General features: G+C 38.6%; 1 protein-coding gene and 1 pseudogene across 2 annotated transcripts in view; one reads left to right on the forward strand and one right to left on the reverse strand.

Annotated features, from left to right (window-relative positions):
* Positions 1 to 840: 840 nt before the first annotated feature.
* Positions 841 to 26,594, reverse strand: part of LOC116566624 (60S ribosomal protein L22-like) — a 93,457-nt gene continuing 67,703 nt past the window's right edge. The window contains exons 5-6 of the mRNA XM_032301213.1: positions 5,855 to 5,930; positions 841 to 962 (exon numbers count right to left, since the gene is read on the reverse strand). Coding sequence (XP_032157104.1) covers positions 852 to 962; positions 5,855 to 5,930 — 187 coding nt within the window. The 3' untranslated portion in view covers positions 841 to 851. The remainder of the gene's footprint in view (positions 963 to 5,854; positions 5,931 to 26,594) is intronic.
* LOC116566606 lies at positions 24,557 to 25,519 on the forward strand (annotated as a pseudogene). Its single transcript, XR_004275934.1, has one exon. The product of XR_004275934.1 is annotated as a 40S ribosomal protein S3a pseudogene (transcript).

Consider the following 26,594-nt stretch of genomic DNA (forward strand, 5'->3'; position numbering starts at 1 on the left):
TGATCAATCACTCAATTATGGCTAATAAGGAATAATGGCATAAGCTTCCCTCTCATCCCTGATAAATGTTCCCAGGACAAATTTGCATAAACCAGGTTAAAAAAAAAAAACAAATACAAAATAACTAGACTAAATGTAATATGAACACATTCTGGCAGATGAGTCTTTTTTTTTTTGGAGACAGTTGCTCTATCACCCAAGCTGGAGTGCAGTGGTGCAATCTCAGTTCACTGCAACCTCTGACTCCTGGGTTCAAGCAATCCTCATACCTCAACCTCCTGAATAGCTGGGATTACAGGCTCATGCCACCACACCCAGCTAATTGCTTGTATTTTTAGTAGAGGCAGAGTTTCACAATGTTGGCCAAGCCGGTCTGGAACTCCTGATCTCAAATGATCCACCCACCTCAGCCTCCCAAAGTGCTGGGATTAAAGGCATAAGCCAACTGCACACATCCCCAACTTATTTTTCTTAATTTTTTAAAAATATAAGAGACAGGGGGCTGGGTCTGATGGCTCACATCTGATTCCAGTATTGTGGGAGGCCCAGGTGGGCAGATCAGCTGAGGTCAGGACTTTGAGACCAGCCTGACCAACATGGAGAAATCCCATCTCTATTAAAAATATAAAATTAGCTGGGTGTGATGCTGCACACCTGTAATCCCAGCTACTCAGGAGGCTGAGGCAGGAGCTTGAACCTGGGAGGCGGAGGTTGCGGAAAGCAGAGATGACACCATTGCACTCCAGCCTGAGCAACAAGAGTGAAACTCCGTCTCGAGAAAATAAATAAATAAAAATAATAGAGAGACAGGGTCTCACCATGTTGCCCAGGCTGGTCCCAAACTCCTGAGCTCAAGCAATCCTCCTACCATGTTGGCCTCCCAAAGTGCTAGGATGACAGGTGTGAGCGACCATGCCCGGCCAAGTCCAACTTTTAATGCTTCTTTGATTGTCAGCAAATCCCTATTATGTAAAATGGCAGATATTAGTGTATAAAGCCTAAATACCAGATATAAAAAAGCACAATCTTTGTTTAATTTTTAGACTGTCCAGGAGTCTTTCAAGCCTTTCAATAAGTTTAACCAACTCAATGAAAGTGACATATGGACACCATATACTAAGGCAGTGGGAGGTGAACTGAGGGTTAACTTTTACGTCATGACAGGAATGATGCCAACGAACTTAAACACTAGAGGAATAATAATCAATACATAATCCTGGGGCTAAGAAGAAGGGAGACTAAGGGCTTCAAAGCACCCAGTCAATCACTTTCCTACAGTTTTCAGAAACACTCTGTCAAACTGTTTTTTCTCTATTCTTACACCACAACAATACAGAAGAGATAGTGAGGGGCTTTCTCCACGCATCAAACAGTGGACGCCAGTTGGGTGTCCCCCAATTCAGACATTACCCGGAGATGGTATCATATCCTACAGGTTAGGGGGCTCAATCCCCCACAAGACTGCCCCCCAACACTCAGACATCATTTAGCTCAGGAACTTCTGACCAACTAGCTTCAAGCTGTGGTTCTCACAACCCCATCTTTACGTTTAATTAATATTCCAGAGTGGCTCACAGAACTCAGGGAAACACTTAAGTAGGCTTACTGGTTTATTATATAGGATACTACAAAGGATACAGATAAAAAGACACATAAGGTGAGGCATGGGGAAAGGGATGTGACGCTTCCATGCCCTCCTTCCCTGGGTGTGCCTCCCACCAGGAATATCCATGTGTTCAGCTATCTGGAAGCTCTCCAAATCCAGTCCTTTTATGGAACCTATAAAACTTCAGCATTGCTCTTCCCCCATAACCATGTATAGGGTTAGGACCCTCTCTCTGGAGAAACTTAAAACCCACAATCAGAAAAGTGGGTTAAGATTAGAGTCCTGCTTTGGGGCAGGTGAAAAGAGGGCAGAAAAGGTTCTATTTCCTGAGGTCTGCCCCTGAAGCCTAACAATACCCAACATTATAACAAAAGACTGTAAAACGGGACATGGGAGTTATAAACCACGACCAGTAAATGAAAACCTATATATATATATACACACATAACACCATACCTACCCATTCATTTAAGTGTGTCCTACAATATTGAAAAAGTGCAACAGAGACTTAAATTACTAAGAATAAAAATAATTTATTAAAAAGTAAGTTGTTTTTTTTTTTGAGACACAATCTCACTCTGTCACCCAGGCTGCAGTGCAGTGGTATGAATTCAGCTCACTGCAACCTCCGCCTCCAGGTTCAAGCAATTCTCTGCCTCACCCTCCTGAGTAGCCCGTCACCATGCATGGCTAATTTTTGTATTTTCAACAGAGACAGGATTTCATCATCTTTGCCAGGCTGGTCCTGAACTCCTGATCTCACGATCCACCCACCTCGGCCTCCCAAAGTGCTGGGATTACAGGTGTCAGCCATGGCGTCGAGCCAGAAAAAATTACCATTATTAGTATTATTTTTAAGACAGAGTCTCGCTCTGTTGCCCAGGCTGGAGTGCAGTGGCGTGACCTTGGCTGACTGCAACCTCTGCCTTCCAGGTTCAAGTTATTCTTCTGCCCTAGCCTCCCAAGTAGCTGGGACTGCAGGCATGCACCACCATGCCCAGCTAATTTTTGTATTTTTAGTACAGACAGGGTTTCACCATATTGGCCAGGCTGGTCTGGAACTCCTGACCTCATGATCTGCCTGCCTTGACCTCCCAAAGTGCTGGGATTACAGGTGTGAAGCACCATATCTGGCCAGAAAAAAATACTTTAAGATTTTTTTTTTCTTAAGACACAGGGTCTTGCTCTATTGTGCAGGCTGGAATGCAGTGGAACAATCATATATCACACTGCAGCCTTGACCTCCTGAGCTCAAGTGATTCTCCTGCCTCAGTCTCCCAACTCCCTAGGATTACAAGTTTGTACCACCGTGCCTAGCTAGTTTTTCTTTCTTTCTTTTTTTTTTTTGAGACGTAGTTTTCCTCTGCTTGCCCAGGTTGCTGGAGTGCAATCATGCAATCTTGGCTCACCACCTCCTGGGTCTTAAATTACCAAACTCAGGTGATCTGCCTGCCTCAGTCTCCCAAAGTGCTGGGATTACAGACTGGCCAGTTTTTTTTGGTGTAGTTTGTTTGTTTTTAATTTTTTGTTGAGATGGGGTCTCACTATGTTGCCCAGGCTGCTACTGAACTACTAGGTTCAAGCAATCCTCCCGCCTTGGCCTCCCCAAGTGCTGGGATCATGGGTAGGAGACAGCACACTCAGCCAAAGGTTATTTTTCAGTGTGAACTGAAGGTTCCTAATGATTAGGGTGACCAGATAATTTACAAACAAAACTGGATTTAAAAAAAAAAGAAAAAAAAAAAAAAAAAAAAAAACTGGGTCAATTCTAAGAGTGAATAGGGCTGTGGAAATAATTAATTGATCTACAACAGGTGTTACCGAGCCTTGTTTCAGAAAGCCCAGGAAAAACTATCCTACCCATTACCTGCATGATACATGATACTCTTTTTTGTTTGTTTGTTTGTTTTGAGTGAGGGTATCACTCTTATCACCTAGGCTGGAATGTAGAGGTTTGATCAAAACTCACTGCAGCCTTGAACTTCTGGCCTCAGGTGATTCTCTTGCTTCAGCTTCTAGAGTACCTGGGACTATAGGCATATGCCATCATTCTTGGTTAATTGGCATAATATACAAAGATCAGCTTAAAACCCCCAAACTGACCTACAAACTCTTTATTTCACTTCATATGTCACAGCAAATTGACTACTGGCCATTCCACTAACCAGGCCTCTGAATCTTCACTTCCTAGAAGGCTTTGACTTCCTTTCTCTAACTATAGAGGTCTTGCATCTTCTCTGTTAAGTGACACGATCTCAATGCAGTCACCTCTTCCTTTCCCATTGAATTAACATATTCATATCTCAAAGGTTCTTAATCTGGAGCCAAGAAATGGCCTGATGAGGCCAGGTGTGGTGGCTCACACCTGTAATCCCAGCACTTTGACAGGCCGAGTTGGGCAGATCACTTGAGGTCCGGAGTTCGAGACCAGCCTGGACAATATCGTGAAATCCCAACTCTACTAAAAATACGAAAATTAGCCAGGTGTAGTGGTACAAGCCTATAATTACAGCTATTCAAGAGGCTGAGGCAGGAGAATCACTTTAACTGGGAGGCAGAGGTTGCAGTGAGCCAAGATTGAAACACTGCACTGTAACCTGGGCGACAGAGTGAGATTCCATCTCAAAAAATAAAATAAAATAAAATAAAATAAAGAAAAAAAAAAGAAATGACCTGATAGACATCTGGGAAACTCTGAAATTATACATAAACACTGAATATAAGTTCTTCTTGAAAGAGAAAGTATTACAACTATTTTCATATTCTAAAAGTGATTCATAACCCAAAATATTAAGAATCACTTTTCCATCATATCACTTTATATTACAATTATTTATTTTCTTATCACCCTCAGTAGACTATGAGTCCCTTTTAAGGCATCCTATCTATATCCACAGGAATAAATGGCATGTTGAACCAAAACATTGGTTCAACATACCATTTGGTTAAAAGATAGGTTTCACTCCCTAATTCCCCTAAATTACATTAGGTTCACTGTAACACACCTAGAATTTGCTTCTAATATTACTACCTTCATCCTCAAACTTTAAAATTTCCTTTCATATGGCTGGACATGGTGGCTCACACCTATAATCCCAGCACTTTAGGAGGTCGAGGTGGGAGGATCACTTGAGTCCAGGAACTTGAAACTAGCCTGTACAACAAAGTAAGAGTCCTCAAAATAAATAATTATTCTCCTTTCATTTATGAATTTGAATCAACTATCTAATATAAAAAAAATTAAATGGGCTGGCCATAATGGCTCATTGTCTATAATTCCAGCACTTTGGGAGGCAGAGGCAGGAGGATTGCTTGAGCTCAGGAGTCTAACCAGCCTGAGCAGCATATTAAGACCCTGTATCCACCAAAAATATTTTTAGTCATAGTAGCATGTGACTATAGTCCCAGTTACTTGGGAGACCGAGGCAGGAGGATCACTTGAGGCCAGCAGTTCAAGGCTGCTGTCAGCCATAATCATGCCACTGCACTGGAGCCTGGGCAACAAGAACAAAATTCTGTCTCAAAAATTAAAAACAAAACAGTGTTCACTCTTCTACACTTTCAGCATTTTAAAAATATGTAATCAGGGAGAATAAAAAGTAAAATTTTTTAAATTTAAAGTTTAGAAAATGGTAAACTGATAACATTTTTAAGAAAAATCCTGAAAGAAAATAAAATTAAGTGTCAAAAAAGAATAATACAAGGCTGTACTCTGGGAGGCCAAGGTAGGTGGATCACTTGAGGTCAGAAGTTTCAGACCAGCCTGGCCACTATGACAAAACCCTGTCTGTACTAAAAATACAAAAATTAGCCAACTGCGGTGGCCCGTGCCTGTAGTCCCAGCTACATGGAAGGCTGAGGTGGAAGAATCAGTTGAACCCAGGAGGCAGAGGTTGCAGTGAGCCAAGATCACAACACTGCACTCCAGTCTGGGCAACAGAGTGAAACTCCATCTCAAAAATAATAATGATAATAATAATAGTAATAATACAGAGGTTAATATTTATAGAAAGGAAAAATAAGACAGGTCACTCTATTTTACCATAGTATTTGTTTTACTCCATTTCTTAGATCTCTATGGGGAAAGGGCCTATTCACCTTATTCTATTATAGACATCTCATTCTATTCAGAAATTCACTGAACAATTTTTGCCAAAAACTTGTCATTTGTCAAACATACACTGCCTGCAATAACAAGGATTCACACACAAAAGCACACACACTATCTGACAACCTTCAGACACTCACCGTGCTGTAGACTGCTGAGACAGTGGGAGTGAAGATTCGATCCTCAAGAGGCTGTTGCACAGGTCCTCTAGGAATTCTAGAAGAGCGAGTTAAGGATAACAGAATACAAAAATGGATGCTTAATAGAGAAACTTGCCACCACAAAATTCCACCAACAACTGAAGCATTTTCCAATTAGTGAGTTATATACTTCCACCCAATTATTGAGTTATATACTTCTCCACTAAAACTAAAAAATAAAATTGTTCAGATGTCCTAAAATAACTAAATCAATGTCTTCAAAAGCCTTCCCATGATAAACATTCCAGAGAAACTCAAAATAAACACAACTATATGGCAAGTACCAAATTTTATGCCCATGATCAGACTCTGCCACCTTTACTTTCTACTGAAAAAACAAAACAAAACAAAAAAACAGCTGGGCGCAGTGGCTCATGCCTATAATCTCAACACTTTGGGAGGTCAAATTGAGAGAATCACTAAAGCTCAAGAGTTCAAGACAAGCCTGGCCAACACAGCCAGACCCTGTCTCTATTAAATTAGCCAAGTGTGGTCACCAGCACCTGCAGTATCAGCTACTCGGGAGGCTGAGGTGGTAGGATCACTTGAACACAAAAGTTTGAGTTTGCAGTGAGCAATCATTGTGCCACAGCACTCCAGCCTAAGGAATAGAGCAAGACTCTGTCTCAAAAAACAAAAACTAAGGAAGTACACAAGCAAAATATTCAGAAGGATAAATTATTCATCAAGTGAAAATTGCTGACAAAGGCCCACTCCGTTTTAACTACATAGAAATGGCAAACACAGGGCGGGCGCAGTGGCTCACGCCCATAATCCCAGCACTTTGGAAGGCCAAGGCGGGCAGATCACAAGGTCAAGAAATCAAGACCATCCTGGCCAACATGGTGAAACTCCGCCTCTACTAACAGTACAAAAACTTAGCTGGGCATGGTGGTGTACGCCTGTAGTCCCAGCTACTCAGGAGGCTGAGGCAGGAGAATGGCTTAAAGCTGGGAGGAGGAGGTTGTAATGAGCTGAGATCACGCCACTGCACTCCAGCCTGGCAACAGAGCAAAACAATGTCTCAAAAAAAAAAAAGAAAAAGAAATGGCAAATACAGTTGTTTCTTTTTCTATTTTATGTTACTTTCCTGACAGTCACCACCAGCTCCCTATTTTTAAAAAGAGGCTATCCACCATAATTTAGTATAAAATATTTCATGATGTTGGCAGGACATTCTATTAAAACACAAAAGACTGTCATTTTATTCAGCTTCAAAACAGAAAGATGTAACCTCTTCTACATGGTAAGATGATATTTTTGGAATAAAAAGTACTAGTATTTTCTTAAATTCTGGACTTATTTAAGAATGACAACCAAAAGACTGGCACCAAAAGATCTACAGCAATTACCTCCGGATGGTGGGTTTGCATAACTGTATTATGTTTTTTACAATGTTATTACAAGTATTATTGTAATATCACTATATTATAAAAATATGAATTATTTGTATGATTTAAATATATTTTTCAATGACCCTAAATATAGTAACCTGGGCTGGGTGCGATGGCTCACACCTGTAATCCCAGCATTTTGGGAGGCTGAGGCAGTAGATCACTGGAGCCTAAGAGTTCAAAACCAGCCTAGGCAACATAGGAAACCTTTTAGCCTAACCAACCATGTTGGCTAATCTTTAAAAAAATTTTTTTTAAATTAGCCAAGTGTGGTGACACAAGCCTGTAGCCCCAGCTACTTCAAAGGCTGAGGCTGGAGGATCACCTGAGTGCATGCAGGAGGTCCAGGCTGCAGTGGGTCATGATCACATTGCATTCCAGCCTGGAGAACAGAGCGAGAGCCTGTCTCAAAAAATTAAGAAAAATACTAACCCAAAATAAGAGAGATTCTTTCCTTCAACCTAACAAAAACATTTAGTACTTTTTTTTGTTTGAGACAGAGTCTCACTTTGTCACCAGGCGCCAAGATGGAGTGCAGTGACACAATCTCGGGCTCACTGCAACCTCCGCCTCCCAGGTTCAAGCAATTGTAATGCTTGACCCTCCTAAGTAGCTGGGACTACAGGCATGCGCCACCACACCCAGCTAATTTTGCATTTTTTAGTAGAGACTGGGTTTCACCATGTTGGCCAGGATGGTCTCGATCTCTTGACCTCATGATCGACCCATCTCAGCCTCCCAAAGTGCTGGGATTACCGGCGTGAGTCACGGCGCCCGGCTTTAGTACTTTTCATATCACATTCCTTTCTAATTCAATGAGATCGTTCAGAAAACAAAGTGAGAGCTGCAAATAAGTTTTTAAGAATGACCACAAGTGGCCAGAGTCTGAAAGAATCATTCAAAGTAAAGTTTTTTACATCCAAGCAGCCACAGTCTACTATAAGTTTACACAGAGATAGAACAGGGAGCTGGGAGTGGTGGCTCACATCTGTAATCCCAGCACTCTGGGAGGCTGAGGTGGGCAGATCACAGAGGTCGGAAGTTCAAGACCAGCCTGACCAACATGGAGAAACTGTCTCTACTAAAAATACAAAATTAGCTGGGCGTAGTGGTGCATGCCTGTAATCCCAGTTACTCGGGAGGCTGAGGCAGGAGAATTGTTTGAACCCAGGAGGCAGAGGTTGCGGTAAGACAAGATTGTGCCATTGCACTCCAGCCTCAGCAACGAGAGCAAAACTCCGTCTCAAAAAAAAAAAAAAAAAGAAAGAAAGAAAAAGGGAAATCAAAAAAATCTGTACTTCAATCGTTAAAATTAGTCACACTGTAACAGTTTCTAGAGAGCTCTTTAAACAAGCAACCTCATACAACAGTTAAAAGCATTGCCATTATTTCCTAGACACTGAGAACTGTTTTTAAAATGCTGCACTGAAAAATAGCAAAGCTAGGCTGGGTGCGGTGGCTCACTCCTGCAATCCCAGCACTTTGGGAGGCCAAGGCAGGCAGATCACTTGAGGTCAGGAATTCAAGACCAGTCTAGCCAACATGGCAAAACCCCGTCTCTACTAAAAACACAAAAATTAACTGGGTGTGGTGGCGCACACCTGTACTCCCAGCTACTGGGAGGCTAAGGCAGGAGAATCAGTTGAACCCAGGAGGCAGAGGTTGCAGTGAGCCGAGATCACACCACCACACTCCAGCCTGGGCAACAGAGGGATACTCCATCCCAAAAAAAAGAGAAATAACAAAATTAAAACATTTCATGGCCAGGCACAGTGGCTCATGCCTGTAATCCCAGTACTTTGGGAGGCTGAGGCAGGAGGATCACGAGGTCAGGAAATTGAGACCATCCTAGCCAACATGGTGAAACTCCATCTCTACTAAAAATACAAAAATTAGCTGGGCATAGTGGCACACATCTTAGTCCCAGCTACTCAGGAGGCTGAGGCAGGACAATCACTTGAACCCAGGAGGCAGAGGTTGCAGTGAGCCGGGACTGTGCCACTGCACTCCAGCCTGGCGACACAGTGAGACTCCATATGAAAAAAAAAGATTTCATAAAGAAAAATACTTTATCCAAAGTGCATGTTCATGTATATATATACACATATGCATGTGTGTGTATATATACGTGTGTGTGTGTATATATACCTAAAAAGTTTTAGAACAAAAGCCCTTAAAATGTTCACTTATCAATTAACTCAGAATAAAGACTATTCCTTAGCTGAAATAAAATTTTCTTTGCATTTGAGTTCTGCAGTGTGGTTACACAATGGTGGAAAATATGAGGCCATTCTTTATTCTACAGTGACAAGTACTATTGCTGTCTCTAGCCAGGGCTAATTCTTGCTGTGTGAGAACAGGATTTCAAATAAGTATCTTCACAGATTCTCAGGATTTAGAAAATAATTAATAATAAAAGAAAATGATTATCAATACTACACCCAAAATGCTGAGTCACTCCACTTACCCTTAACAAACAGAAAGTTAAGAATCCTGATTTCTCTTACTTACCTTGTTATATAATAAGATTGCTATAAATACAAGATTTCTAAAGAGACAATCATATATTTGGCCAATAGTCCAGTAAGATTCTTTCTCCGTAGCCACAAATAAATAATGTTGATTTCATTTATTTAACTCCCTGTAAACTACCAACAAACTATTGTGAAGTAATATATTGTCTTAAAAGATCTTTTGTATGAAAAACAATTACATTAAAATAAAATGTCCTACCAAAAACTGAAAACAGAAAAGAATATCTGAATCTCAAACCCAGCTGTTAGCCTAACCAACCATGTTATCTTCACTGAATCCCTTAATGTTTTCTCCTGTAAACAGAGGCTCAACAAGATGCAGTAACTTGCCCAAGGTGAGGCTAAGTTAAGACACCAGGCCAGGTATCTCCATACTTGAAAACATATACTCTTCCTATTACACCAGGCCATCCAAGAATATAACACTTCATTGCCTAAGAAAAATGTCACAACCCGGTCAAAAGATGTTTGCCCTAACTACAGGAAAAAATACAATGGTTTATTTCATAAAAAAAAAAGATAATGGCATATCACCCTAAAACTTCTAAAAAGTCCAGAATTCTTGACCCAAGCTCAATCATCTGCCCAATGGCAAATGAGCATCCACTACCATAGACTGGTGAGGTAATAAGTGAAACCACAGGAATTAATTTTATGGAGTAATTTTCTCCTTTAATTCACAGTGCTGATAGTTGTACAACCTTGTAAATATGTTTTAAAAAATCACTGAACTGCACACTTTAGAAGTATGAATTCTATGGCATATATACGAATTACATCTCAATAAAAGAACTTGAGGCTCACGCCTATAATTCCAGCACTTTGGGAGGGCGAAGTGGGTGGATCACTTGATGCCAGGAGTTCGAGACCAGCCCTGCCAACATGGTGAAATCCCATCTCTACTAAAAATACAAAAATTAGCAGAGTGTGGTGATGCACACCTGTGATCCCAGCTACTTAGGAGGCTGTAGCAGGAGGATGACTTGAACCCAGGAGGCGTAGGTTACAGTGAGCCAAGATCGTGCCACTGTATTCCAGCCAGGGCAACACAGCAAGACCCTATCTCTTAATACTTTTTTTTTCCCACCACCTCCACTCTCCTATCTCAGAACTTAATACTTTAACAAGTTGCAATTAGCACACCTGTCCACCAAAAAAGCCTAGATAAATCAGTATGAGACAGGAACTGCCAGAAATTTTCTGCAGAATTTGAATTCAAATAAATGACACATGTAAAACTCTGTACGTTACAACATACTTCCTTCCTAATTCTGCCTGCCATTGTGCATATTACCAGTTCTCACCAAACTCTGTATCTCCAAGCATAAATCATTGGATGTTTTTGTCTCTCTGAGCTCAAGGTAACAGCTTTTCACAGTACTACTTATAATTCTAATTCAATAAATGAGCAGTGTAACATGCACATACAATAATCCAGAACATGTTGATTTTTTTTTTAAACCCATGACTGAAATACAGTAGTACATCCACAATATTTCTGTAGTTCAAATTGCTATGATTTATATAATTAGGAAATACAAGCAAAACCATTAGTAAGATTATACAGATGCTATGCAATACTGAATTAAGACTCTAAATAGAAATATAAATGTAAAAAATTCAAATGCTCCACTTTCTTTTTCTAGTAAAATAATAACAAAAGACAAATTTCAGAAATAAATGTAATTTGATGGTTAAAGAGTATTAAAGCACAACAGACTCTGATTATTCAAGTACTCACTATATACATATTACAATAAATGCCAATTAGGCAAATATACTTGCAGAGACTAAATATCATCACAGAAATCCAAGAATCCATTACATGATATGTATTAATGATACGAATGTTTCCTACTTATGTAGAAAAGGGAGGACTAATACATTTTAAAGAACAAATGGTTATGAAACTTCATGAAGGATGAACGGTCTTTAGAATAAACCTTCTTGATCTATGGCAATCATATCTGGCAATGGGCTTGTTTATAGTCAGTACCTCCTTAAAAGGTGAATTTTCACAAAGTAGAAAACAAGAAGTGAAAAAAAACCAGAAATTGTCTTTCAGTCTGCCGAAACACTAAAGTTCCATTTACAATTCCCAGCTAAATGTTCCTAAACCTTGCCCCACACCACTACAACAAAAACTACTGTCCTAATGTTCAGCATAAGCAATATTCTTAAAGTGAAATACTCGAGATGCCATTTCCTCATGGAAAGGAAGAGCAAGGATACAAATGTCATCAAGTAAATACTGATGTATATAGGCAAAATGGGCAACTAATATCAGGAGATTAAAAAAATAATGCAAAGGATCTTTTTCTATATTATTTCTTATTTAGGCCAATATGTCAATGTCAATTTATGCCTTTTCTACTTATTTCTACATAGTTCTGACAATAAAAAGGAAGTTAACGTCTATAATACTAAGAATAATGGCAGAATTTCTTGACTATAACCTATTTCACAAAGATACTAAACATAATTTCACAAAAGATGTACTTTTAAAAATAGTTACTTTGGATATAGCTATAATCTTCTTTTTTAAATTTTATTTTTTATTTTTTGAGACAGACTCTCGCTCTGCCACCCAGGCTGTACGAAGTTCAGTGACATAATCTCAGCTCACTGCAACCTCCACCTTCTAGGCTCAAGCGAGTCTCATAACTCAGCCTCCTGTGACTCAGACTTCCAAGTAGCTAGGACTACAGGCATGCACTATCATGGCTGGCTTATGGGGCTTCACCATTGTTCCCCTGGCTGGTCTCGAACTCCTCAGCTCAGGCAATCCGCCCACCTCAGCCTCCCAAAGTGCTAGGATTACAAGTGTGAGTCACCACACCTGACCATAGCTATAGTCTTTTAACATTACTTCTGAAACACACAAATATGTTTTTCAAAAATTAAAAAAATCCCACTTAAACAAACTGGCTCCAACCTAGACTACAACAGACCCTGTCTCTATAAATATTTAAAAAAAAAAAAAAAAAAAAAGCCAGGATTTTTTTTTTAATAGCCCCTACAAAAGAAAAATTAACCTATTTTTTAAAAAGAGCCTGACACAGTGGAGCATACCTGTAGTTCCAACCATTAAGAAAGCTGTGAAGACAGATCCCTCGAGCCCAAACATTAACCTGGACAATTCTTTCTTTGCTCTCTTTACCTTTTGCCACTGAGATCCAAGGAAATAAAACTAACCAATTTTAAACTCTGTTTCAACTCAATTTAATGCTGGCTGTTAATTCAGGACCAAAAACCCTATTGGAAATCAGAATTTTTCCACAACTAGAAAGCAAATACGGGGGCTGGGGGATATGTGGGGGGGGGGTGGCTGCTAAAACCAGGAAATACGGGGGGGGGGGGTATCTGCTAACCAGCACCACTAATTAAATACATTAATATCTCTGCGGCAAAATATATTCAAACTTCTGCCCTTCTGTCCAGAAATTTGCCAATGCCAGAAAAAGAATAAGTTCCCAAGCTCTTGGGATTTCAGAATTGCAAGATTATACTGTCTTTATCATTGCATCTTTGCAATTAGTATCTCTGGAATGTACAGAACTAGAAAACATTAGATTAGATTTTGTTTTGTTTTGGAGTACAGTGGCGTGACCACAGCTTACTGCAGCCTCAACCTCCTGGACTCAAGTGATCTTCTCATCTCAGTCTCCCAAGTAGCTGGGACTACAAGTGTGTTCCATCATGCCCAGCTAATCTTTAAATTTTTTGGTAGAGATGGTGTCACCCTATGTTGCCCAGGCCAGTCTCAAACTCCTGGGCTCAAGCAATCCTCTCACCTCTTCCTCCCAAAGTGCTGAGATTACAGGCATGAGTGACCACACCTGGCCTATATTAGATTTTTAACAAATCCAGAAGAAACATTAGTCTCAAAGAGTTTAGCCAGAAAAGCCCTTGATCTGGCTGATTTTCTATTAACTCAGATACGAGTCAGCACATATTGCCAACTGATTTCCTGCCAGTCATATTTAAGTTTACCCAGAAATATATCCTGTGTATAAGTTTAGAAATATACAAACAAAAAAACCAAAACAATATTACTAGAGACTTCACAACAATGGCTGCTGTCTACGCTGTTATTTCTGCACAAGATAAAAACATATTTTTCCTGTAAGACAAAATTACATACATATGCACAAATAAATGATATACTCACAAATTTCAAATGAAGTTTCTAATGCCCTCATATTTTTAGTTCTACAACAAACTAATATTATTTAACAGTATTTTCTAATGCCCAATTCAGATTCATATACAATCAATCCATGACAAAGCAAGGGCAGAAGGCAACATATAAGCCTCTCTTCTCAAAAATCCCTACCTTGCACAATAGCAAAAATGTGGAATTAGGTTAACCCAAGTATCCATCAGAGGAGGACTGCATAAAGAAAATGTGGTATATATACACAATGGGATACTATTCACCCATAAAAAAATGAGGTCATGTCTTTTGCAGCAACATGGAACTGGATGCCATTTTGTGAAACAACTCAGAAAGACAAATACCACATATTCTCATTTATTACTGAGATCTAAACAGAATGTGGAATGTCAGAAAATGAAAACTCAGTGTAGAATATCAGAAAACAAAACAAAACAAAAAAGAATATCAGAAAACAAAGACACAAGAGAATAGGGCAGATGATGAGAAATTACTTAATGGGAACAACATATGTTATTCAGGCGATGGACATACGGAAAATCCTGACTTCACCACTACAGCAACCTGTCCATGAAACAAAATTACACTTCTCCCCCATAAATTTATATAATTTTTTTAACTGTCCACCTTGAAGAAATGGCAGTAACAAGACCAAGTTGGAGTGAGCAATTCCAGTTGTGTCCTACATCTGAATCACTCAAATGGCCTTGATAATAACCAAAATAAAACATGCTGATATGCCAAATTTCTCTGAACATGGGTGTGGATAATAATATGTGAGCTACATACATTTGGCAGATTTTAAAAGCTATCTTTTAAAGAATAACTGAATGCCACTTACATATGAGAAAGTCAAGGTTTGCTGGAAATTATACTACTGGCTGAAAGTTTTTATGGGTATAACCATAAGGTTTACAAAAATGTTAAGGTCTTGTCATTGACCTGAAATGCTAGAACACTGTTAAAATGTAATTTCAAAAAGTGAATGTAATTTTAACGTGCTAAAAATTTCAGTAATGGAACTTATGTTAAAAAATAGTCATGATTAGTTGGAAAAGATTTTTGTTAAAATCTTGAATGGTGGTTATGGCAGCACAATGTGAAGTTACTTAATGCCACAGAACTGTACACTGAAAATTGGTTAAAATGGTAAATGTTATGTATATTTTACCACAATAAAGAATAAACTTCTAAAATAAATAGATAAAAGAACCATGACTATGGAATAGGCAGAGGAGATTCTTCTAAGTTTGGCACTACTATTCTGTACAAATAGTGTTCAGATTCTATCAAGGATGCTCAATCTTTCCAATTTTGTACTTCCTTTCTGGAGTAAAAGGAGTGAGACTCTTTCTTTTCACCAATAAACGTGCTGTGCGCTAAGATGATGCAGTCAATGATCACACTTATACGCAATGCAACCACTTTCAATATGCATGCCTAGAAAAAAGGACACAAAGTCATCCACATTGTCCTCAACTTGATGTATCTTCTACCTCAGTATCTCAAACTGTGGTTCACAATCCAGACAGGAAGAAAGGAATAACTCATGAATTTGAGGTATTGCTATATGTTACCTCAGGTAAAATAAAATGGCTTTTTTTAATGATAGGAAAAATGAAGTTTTTAACTTTGAAAAACCAAAAGAAGGGGGCATTAGATAAAACATCCAAAACTTAAAATTAACACTTAAAAAACAAGATAGTGTGGTACTGGCAAAAGGACATAAAAACAAATCAATGAACAGAATATAAAACCTAGAAGACGGCCCACGCAAATGTGGTGAATCAATTTTTCACAAAGGCGCAAAGGCAATTGAGTAGAGAAATAGTCTTTTCAACAAATGGTGTTGAAACAACTGAAAAACCATATGCAAAACAATGAAGCTCTTTACCAATACTTCACCCTTTATACAAAATTAATTCAAAATGTGTGTATCCAGTGTCAGACAACTATGGATCTTTTAGAAGACACAATAAGAGAAACAACTGTTATCTTGGATTAGGGGAAAAGTTTTTAGATATTACATCAAAAGCATGAACTATTAAAAAAAACTGATAGGGCCAGGCACAGTGGTTCATGCCTATAATCCAAGCCCTTTGGGAGGATGAGGTGGGAGGATCACTTGAGTCCAGGAGTTTAAGACCAGCTTGGGCAACACAGCAAGCAAGACCTTGTCTCTACAAAATATTTTTTTAAATGAAGAAACTTGATAAACTGAGTATCATCAAAACTAAGAACATTTCCACTGTAAAAGACATTGTTATAAGAAAAAAGAGACAAGATACAGACTGGGGAAAATACTTGTAAAACTTAGGTAAATAAGATAAATGATTTGTGTCTAGAATACATTTAAAAAACTAGGCTGAGTACAGTGGCTCATGCCTGTAATCCCAACATTTCGGGAGGCTGAGGCGGGTGAAGTGCTTGAGTCCAGGGGTTCAGGACTAGCCTGGACAAGATGGCAAAATCTCCACTAAAAACACAAAAACCTGACAGGAATGCTGGAGCTTGTAATCCCAACTTCTTGGGAGGTTGAGGGGGGAGAATCACCTGAGCTCAGAAGGTAGAGACTGCAGTGAGCCGAGATCGTGCCACTATACTCCAGCCTGGACAATCAGACTGAAACAGACAGAAAGACAGACAGACAGACAGACAGACAGATAAGACAGACAGACAGACAGAAACTAAAAACTCAGTAAGACAACAAACCACCTAATATTTTTCAAATGGGCAAAAGTTGCTGTGGTTACTGTGGTTTTGAGAGACAGGGTCTTGCTCTGTCACCCCAGGCTGGAGTACAGTTGCAGGATCTTAGCTCACTGCAGCCTTGATCTCCCAGACTTAAGCAATCCTCCCAACTCAACCTGTAACTGTTATGTGCCACCATGTCCAGCTAATTCTTTCATTTTTTGTAAATATGAAGTCTCACTATGTTGCCCAGGCTCATCCCAAACTCCTGAAATCAAGCAATCCTCCTGCCTTATCATTGCCAAGTGATAGGATTACTATAGGCATGAGCCACCACGCCTGGCCTCAAATGGGCAGAAGTTTTAAATGAATGCCACCTAACCAAAGAAAAGGTACACATGGTCAATAAAGACACAAAAGGATCTTTATGTCCCTAATGAAACATAATTAAGAAATGCAAATTAAAACCAAAATGAGATATACAGGTTACATTAGCTAAAACCATAAAAAATGGCAACACTGAGTGCTGACAAGGATGAGGAACAACTGGAAATCTCACACATTGTTGTAGGGTGCAAAATGGTATAGTCACTTTGGAAGGCAGTTTGGCAGTTTCTTATAAAGCTAAACATACACTAACCATGTGACTCAGCAATCCCACTCATAGGTATTTACCCAAGATAAATGACAACTTAAATTCACACAAAACCCTGAACAAAAATGCTTGTAACAGCTTCATTCATAATGGCCAAAAAAACTGGAAATGAGGCAAATATTTTCAACTGGCCAATCAACAAACTATGGTACATCCATATAACGGAATACTAGTAGATATTTAAAAGGAATTAACAATTAATAGACACAAAGATGAGAATGAATCTCAAATGCTAATTATTTTAAGAAAAGAAAGCTAGACTCCTGCCTGAGCAACAGAGTGAGACACTATCCCTGGGGGAGTGCAAGTGGCAGAGAAGCTAGACTCAAAAAAACTAAGTCCATTTATATGCACTCTAGTTATGACAAAACTGTAGAAATAGAAAACAGATCAGTGCCTGCCAGGGGCTAGAGGTTGGGGGGAAAGTTTAACCACAAAGGAATATAACTGGATAAATGGAAGTTTTCCTATCTTCTACATAGGTTACAAAAACCATTCATTTTTCAGAACTTATAAACTGTACACCTAAAATCAATGAACAGTCAGTTCCTCAAAAGGTTAAGCAATAGAGTCAACCTATGGTTCAGTAATTTCACTCATAGGTATGTATTCAACAGAACAATAAAACACATATCCATGTAAAACTTATAGATGAATGTTCACATCAGCATTATACATAATAGCAAGAAACTGGAGATAAATGTCCAACTGTTAGATGGATAAATCGTGGTATATCAATACGATGGAATTTCATTTGGCAATAAAAAGAAAGTGCTGACAAATGTACATTATGGATTAACCATGAAAACATTAAGTGAAAAAAGCCAATCACCAAAGACTATATACTGTATGATTCTGCTTATATGAAATGTCCAGAATAGGTATGTCCATAGAGACAGAAAGTAGAGATAGTGGTTGCCTAGGCTGAAGGGAGAAGTGAGAGGAAGGAGGGTGACTGCTAAAGGATATTGGGTTTCTTTCTGAGATAAACCAAACATTACAAATACTGTGGTGATGGATGCATGACTCTGGATATTAAATATAATTTAACTGTGCATTTGTACATTTAATTGGGTGAATTTTGTGGTATGTGAATTATATCTCAATGTTACCAAAAAAATAATTATTATTGTAATTTAAAAATAATATTAGAACTTCATGGGGAGACAAGCATCTTATCTGTTCTACCACTCTCACCCCACTACCAAGAATACTGCAGAAAGAAGTAATAAACTCAAAATGTCTCATCATCATGATCTGGTTCAACGGAATTTAAAAAGTATGACTTGCCAAGCACAGTTTCACATGCCTATGGTCCCAACTACCCAGAAGTCTGAGGCAGAAGGATCCCTTGAGCCCATGAAGTTCAAGGATGAAATGCACTATGATTATGCCAGACTGCTCTCCAGCCTGAGCAACATAGTGAGATCCCATCTCTTTAAAAGAAAAAAAAAAAAAAAAGGAGTGTGGCTCATCCTGTGAATCTACACAAAGAGAACTGTTATGTAATAGTAAGATAGGCACCACACAGGAAAACAGCTGGGCCTGTGCGGCAAACTACATTCTTTTTCAATGACATGAAGAAAGCAATACAGGATCATCCACACTCCTGAAATCTTGCTTAACAACCTCACATGACGGAAACTGCCCAATCTGCTTTTTGACACTACTCCTGACAAACTTCTTTCTTCACTAATATCAACTAAATATCCTTTTCCACAGCCAGTAAACCCAAATCAAAGTACGCTTATACTAAATTAGTGAATGAAGACTGTCAATATACCAAATGAGAGATTTAGTTATGGTACCTAGAAATAAGTCAGTGTATTTTCAGATAAAAAAGAGATCAAAGTTTAAACGTAAAAATAACTTCACAAAGTGAAAAATCATGGTTAATTATCAATGAAAAATATACCAAATTTTAATTAGAAAGTGCTCATAGCCCTCATCAATCTGACATGAAATGCAAGGATTCCATACACCTAGCATACTATACAGGAAAATCACTCAAATATCTGAAAGCAGTTAGCTAGCTAGTCTCCTTTTAATCTTTTCCAGATGGAACATTCTCTCTTCCCTTGACCACTCATCAAGCAGCAGATGTGATCATGTCAGACTAAAGTGGAACAAATACACTTTTCCAAAATCAGTACGATCCTTTATGAAAGCTTTTTCTACTTTTTATCTATCTTTGTTAATTCGTGTTGTCTGTAATAAACTATGTTGCATATCTTTTCTTTCATCTAAAACTCCAATGAAACCATACCTTATATACCTTATTCATAGTCTACTTAAGTAATCAATCAAGTGAATGTAAATAATAGATATTACATTTGTACCCATCATGATGATTCTGATATATCTCATTCTGAAATCTAATTATAAACTTAATTTTCATCCAAGTTTTCCAGTAGTCTTTGCAAGAGTAAGAATTTCATCTTTTTATTTTGAGACTGAGTCTCACTCTGTCACCCAGGCTGGCATGCTGTGGCGTGATCTCGGCTCACTACAACCTCTGCCTCTCAGATTCAAGCAATTCTCCTGACTCAGTCTCCTGAATAGCTCAGATTACAGGCGTGCACCACCACACCTGGCTCATTTTTGTACTTTTAGTACAGATAGGGTTTCGCCATGTTGGCCAGGCTGGTCTTGAACTCCTGACCTCAAGTGATCCACCTGCCTCAAGCCTTCCAAAGTGCTGGTATTACAGGCATGAGCCACCATGCAGGGCCAACAAATTTTAAAGTAGAAACTTTAAAGTGAAATATAAAGGTACACAATCATAAGGATAACTTCTTTTTAAATTTATTAAAAGGATAATTTGATGACAAAGCAGGTAAATTCATATTCAAATGTAACCAATATTCTACAGGGAGCTCTTATTTCAACATCTAAACGCTATAATTCAGCACAGGTTTCAGAGTAACTTTTTTTATTTTTATTTTTTTGAGATGGAGTCTCGTTTTGTCAACCAGGTGGGGGCACAGTCGTGCAATCTCAGCTCATCGCAATCTCCACCTCCCAGGTTGAAGCAATTCTCCTGTCTTAGCCTCCCTAGTAGCTGGGACTACAGGTGCACGCCACCACGCCCTCCTGATTTTTGTATTTTTAGTAGAGATGGAGTTTCACCATGCTGGTCAGGCTGATCTCAAACTCCTGACCTCAGGTGATCCACTCACCTCAGCCTCCCAAGCACCGGGATTACAGGCATGAGCCACCGTGCCCAGCCTTTTATTGTATTTTTATTAGAGAAAATTTCACCATGTTGACCAGGCTGGTCTTGAACTCCTGACCTCAGGTGATCAGCCCACCTCGGCCTCCCAAAGTGCTAGGATTCAGATTCAGGCTTGAGCCACCACACTGGCCCAGAGTAATGTTTTCAAAATATTGTATTATTCAACAATTGTAACTGACACACGCTTTTGTTTCTTAATGTCTGCATCCAGTCTATGCCAAAATACTTGACTTTCTCTGTTAAATGACGAAGAACATAAAACACAAATACACGTAGCTCATCTAAGACTGTACTTCGAACTAATCTTAGTTATCTTTCAGGAAAATGTGTTCAGGGCAAGAACTTTCTGGCTCTTATTAAATGAGACAATGAAAATTTAATGACATGAGCTATAAACGTAGCCTGTCACTGAATGTAAACATATATTTCAGGACAAAATGAACAATTTCTGTTGCTTTTAGAATATGTTGCACATTCCTGAGTACTAACAAACAGTGGCACTCTACGAAGGCATGGACTTTGAAGCTGGAAAAGACGAAAATCTGAATCCTAGATTCATTTCCCAGCTAGATTATCTTGGGAAAATGATGTGATCTCTCCAAACTTCAGTTTCCTCATCAATATTCTGGGATTGCTGGAAAGATTTAACAAAGTAAGGCTTATAATGGGCTTAGCACATACTCGGCAGTATTTCAATATTATAAATAGCACTTTCAAAAAATCATGAGTTTTCCTTTCTCTGGATTATCCAGGTGATACAGTCTTTAAGACATCTCCCCCAGGTAGTCTTAATTCCCTAAGAGCACCAACAGATTTCCTAACTTCATTCCTTAGAGCTTAGGAAAGCTACAATAAGGTTGGGCGCAGTGGCTCACACATGTAATTCCAGCATTTTGGGAGGCCGAGGCGGGGGAATCACAAGGTCAGCAGTTTCAGACCAGCCTGACCAACATAGCGAAACCCCGTCTCTACTAAAAATAAAAAAATTAGCTGCGCGTGGTGGCAGGCACCTGTAATCCCAGCTACTCAGGAGGCTGACGCAGGAGAATGACTTAAAAATGACTTGAACGCAGGACGCGGAGGATGCAGTGAGCCAAGGTCATGCCACTGCACTCCGGTCCGGGCAACAGAGTAAGACTCTGTCTCAAAAATAAAAATAAAATAAAATAAAATAAATAAAAGCTACAATAAAATATATTACAAGGAAAAGTAGGTCATTGGGAGCAAGATCTAGATTATTGAATATACTTGTTCACACTGCCAGCTATCAAGGAAAATTATGGGAAAAAAATCATTTCCCCTTTTATTAGCAAAACTTTTTTCCAAAGTCCCCCACTTACACTTTTTGATTAAATCTATTTTTCCCCTTAAAGAAGAATGATCTTATGAATATCAATAGCAACATAAAATACCAGCCACCACCACTCAGAAAATATAATTCTCTTCCTTCATCCTGTAGTCATCATTCTTAATGATATCAAAGTACACTAGAAACATTTTTCATCACTACCACTATTTGTAAATTCACAACCAATAAAAGTTGAAAAGCATTCTACAAGTCAATCTCACCACATGCAGAGCCAACCAAGACAGTAGGACCTCTAGTGAACAGCAATGAATAAACAAAATAAAATTTTGGATCACTAAGCAAAAAAGTGAACTACATTATCTTTAATTTTTGGTTATAACACTAACAAGAAGAATACAAACTTTTACATCCTTTATAATTTACTTCCTAAATTCAATTAAAATGCCCTAAGAAAAAAAATCCTATAAACTAGCAAAACTCTAAACATAATTTCTTAAGATACATACCCACATGAAGTCAATGTTACTCTACTTATTATTTCTGAGGTATAATAATTCTACAGGCAGTATTTTCATTTCTCATTCTAGATACACCCAATTCCCATCAAAGATCTTTTCTTTCTTACAACATTCAGCAGCATTTCATTTCAAAATAAAACTCTGTAAGCATGTTATAATAAAAACATCTTCAAATAGAAAGCTTTTCAGCACATTCTATGTATGTTCTTATGAAGGGGCATACTCACTTTCTTCCATAAATTTCAGCACAATGTAATCAGTACTTATGCAGTATCATAAGTCCAAATTTAAGAGTCTACCAAAAAAAAAAATGTTTTGAACAATCAAATGCCATTTCTCAAAGATAGCCAGCTTTTAAAAAGTAACTTTAAAATAAATGTGAGTGGCAAAAATCAGAAACATAAATATTTAGAAAAAGGGCTGAGTACAGTGGTTCATGTCTGTAATCCTTGCACTTTGGTAGGCCAAGGTGGGAGCAAGGCTTGAGCCCGGGAGTTCAAGACCAGTCTGGGCAACAAAGTGAGACCCATCTCTACGAAGAAATTTAAAAATTAGCCAGGCATGCTGCTGCATGCCTATAGTCCCAGCTACTCAGCAGGCTGAGGCAGGGGGTTTGCTTGGGCCTAGGAGGTTGTAGCTACACTGAGCTATGATTATACCTCTGTGATCAAAGCTCACTGCATTCCATCCTGGAGACAGAGCAAGACCTTGGCTCAAAAAAAGAAAAAAACCCAAAAAAAGAACAAAAGGGGCACAGAAGAGAACTACTTAAAATTACAACACAAAACATACCAGTAACCTTCTCCTATCTTTAAAGTGATAGTGATCCCCAAGTCAAAGGAACTCCTCTGTTATCTGACATGCAATCAATGACTACTGTTAAATTCAAGACTAAAATCTAAATACTAACATCTATCACTTAACAGATTAACTCTTCCTCATCCACACCAATGTAATGGAACATGGTGGCATAAAAGAGCAAGTGTTATTTTATTTATTTGTTTGTTTATTTATTTTTGAGATGGAGTTTCGTTATTGTCACCCAGGCTGGAGTGCAATGGCACGATCTCAGCTCACTGCAACCTTTGCCTCCCAGGTTCAAGCAATTCTACCTCAGCCTCCTGAGTAGCTGGGACTGCAAGCCTCTACCACCACACTCAGCCAATTTTTGTGTTTTTAGTAGGACAAGGTTTCACCATATTGGCAAGGCCGGTCTCGAACTTCTGACCCCCAAATGATCCACCTGTTTTAGCCTCCGAAAGTGCAGGGATTATAAGCGTGAGACTACCGGTGTGAGCCACCATGTCCAACAGATCAAGTGATATTTTAATAAGAAGAAACTTATCGTCAGTTCTAATATATTTTGCTATATAAAATATTCAAGTATTGATAGGTATAAAAAATTCTAAAATTATATAATGCTTCAAATAAAACAATGCCATCAGATTGTGAACATTTAATCAAGAAAGCTGCTCCTCTTCTACCTTACTGATTTACCTCTCTCTGAATATCCCATTCTGCTCACATGAAAGTTCCAGACCATTACATCTCCAAGTCAGGCTAAGGTAGAGGCTTCCCTCTAAGCTGATAACTAAGTCCAGTAGGATGCTGGATACTTCTAGCTTTGCTAATCAAACATAAAGAAAAATCTTGTGAAAACGCTTAAGTAGGCAATCTAGAGTCTCAAGAGCTACTGCCTGTAACAGAGAAAATTACATATGGTTTCTCTTAAAAAGAAGCCACTAAAGTTGCATAGAATTGTAGATACGTGATAAGCCTAAAATATGCTCATTATAGGCCAGACACAGTGGCTCACACCTGTAATCCCAGCACTTTGGGAGGCGGAGGCAGCCAGATCACTTGAGGCCAGGAGCTTAAGACCAGCCTGGCCAACATGACAAAACCTCATTTCTACTAAAGATACATAAATTAGCTGGGTGTGGTGACAGATACATGTAATCCCAGCAACTCAGGAGGCTGAGGCAGGAGAATTGCTTGAACCCAAGAGGTGGGGGTTGCAGTGAGCTGAGATCATGCCACTGCACTCCAGCCTGGGCAACAGAGCAAGATTCTGCCTCAAAAAAAAAGAAAAACTGACAACCCCCTGAGAAAGGGAATTAGGGATATGAATATTAGGAGACTTACTTTTCAATGTAGACACCCTTTTATCATGTTTGAATTTTTTATCGTCTGCCAAAAAACTACAAATATCCCCTTTTGGCTCTCTGAGCAGCACCATTGCGGTTGGCAAGAATAAGCGCCTTACGAAAGGCGGCAAAAAGGGAGCCAAGAAGAAAGTGGTTGATCCATTTTCTAAGAAAGATTGGTATGATGTGAAAGCACCTGCTATGTTCAGTATAAGAAATATTGGAAAGATGCTAGTGACCAGGACCCAAGGAACCAAAATTGCATCTGATGGCCTCAAGGGTCGAGTGTTTGAAGTTAGTCTTGTTGATTTGCAGAATGATGAAGTTGCATCTAGGAAATTCAAGCTAATTACTGAAGATGTTCAGGGCAAAAACTGCCTAACTTCCATGGCATGGATCTTACCCGTGACAAAATGCGCTCCATGGTCAAAAAATGGCAGACAATGATTAAAGCTCATGTTGATGTCAAGACTACCGATGGTTACTTGCTTCCTCTGTTCTGTGTTGGTTTTACTAAAAAACGCAACAATCAGATACGGAAGACCTCTTATGCTCAGCACCAACAGGTCCGCCAAATCCAGAAAATAATGATGGAAATCATGACCCAAGAGGTGCAGACAAATGACTTGAAAGAAATGGTCAATAAATTGATTCCAGATAGCATTAGAAAAGACATAGAAAAGGCTTGTCAATCTATTTATCCTCTCCATGACGTCTTCGTTAGAAAAGTAAAAATGCTGAAGAAGCCCAAGTTTGAATTGGGAAAACTCATGGAGCTTCATGGTGAAGGCAGAAGTTCTGGAAAAGCCACTGGGGATGAGACAGGTGCTAAAGTTGAACGAGCTGATGGATATGAACCACCAGTCTAAGAATCTGTTTAAAGTTCAGACTTACAATAGTGGCAAATAAAAAGTCTTATTTGTTAAAAAAAAAAAAAAAAAAAAACTACAAATATTATGGTTTTAATACGTGATTTTAAATTGCTAAGTTAAAAGATGCATATCATAGGCCTGATGAAGATAATGGTTATCAGAAATATTCTTTTTACTTGTATAAATAAGTATAATGTGTCTACACTGATACCATAACAGTTATTGCTCAACTTAACTGGAAGGAGAAGGAAGTAGTTCAAGATAGTGAGGCTATGTAAACGTAACAAATTATTTTTAATTCAAATTTAACTCCGTTTCTGTAACATTTGAAGAAACATTCCTTTTAGAATTGATGTCATAGAAATTAATAGTGTTGTCTAATTTCTGATTTTATATATACATATATAAAATACCAAGTGCATGTATATGGGTTATGTATTTGTATATATACAAAGTCCCATAATCCTGCACAATTCCTACCCTTAAACAAACTCAACCATGACATGGGAAAGGCAGAGAGGAAGAGAGATACAGAGAAATATGAACAGTGCCAACTCCTGTCTTCCCACTCAAGGAGCATATGCTCCAGAGTCAGCATGAGACTTGAGATCTAAACCAACTAATTTCTTTAGTTCTTAAGATCCTAAATGTGATAATGTGGAGTACATAATTTGCTATACAATCTGGCCTCTAAATAACAGTGATTTATCCTGTGCTCAAACAAGGAAGAAATATAAACTGGGGGGAAAAAAAAAAAAAAAAAAAACTGAGTGTACCCGACTTATAAGACACAGTACAGTATGTCTGATATGACTGCTTTAAAAAGGTTTTCAAAAGTAATTCTGACGCTATGCAGTTTCAGAATCAACCATCCCTCACACCAGTACACCACTGTGTACAAAATATCCCAACCACTCTCCCACTACTCAGTTTCCAACTTTGTTCCAGGGCCAAATCATATTCTCATAAATCTCTGCAGAGATCAATATAATGTAACGATTCTATCTAAAAGCAAATATGTTATATATTAATGAGCTATACCACATTTTTTTTTAATTCAAGAAAAAAATCCACTGGTTAAAATTGGTCTTTATACTACATAAAAGAATTCAGCTGGTCTTCTATTGCACAAGATATTAATGAGATTT

The sequence above is a fragment of the Sapajus apella genome, unplaced genomic scaffold (genome assembly GCF_009761245.1).
Source record: "Sapajus apella isolate SASKATOON/1434 unplaced genomic scaffold, GSC_monkey_1.0 scaffold43, whole genome shotgun sequence".
Classification (NCBI taxonomy): domain Eukaryota; kingdom Metazoa; phylum Chordata; class Mammalia; order Primates; family Cebidae; genus Sapajus; species Sapajus apella.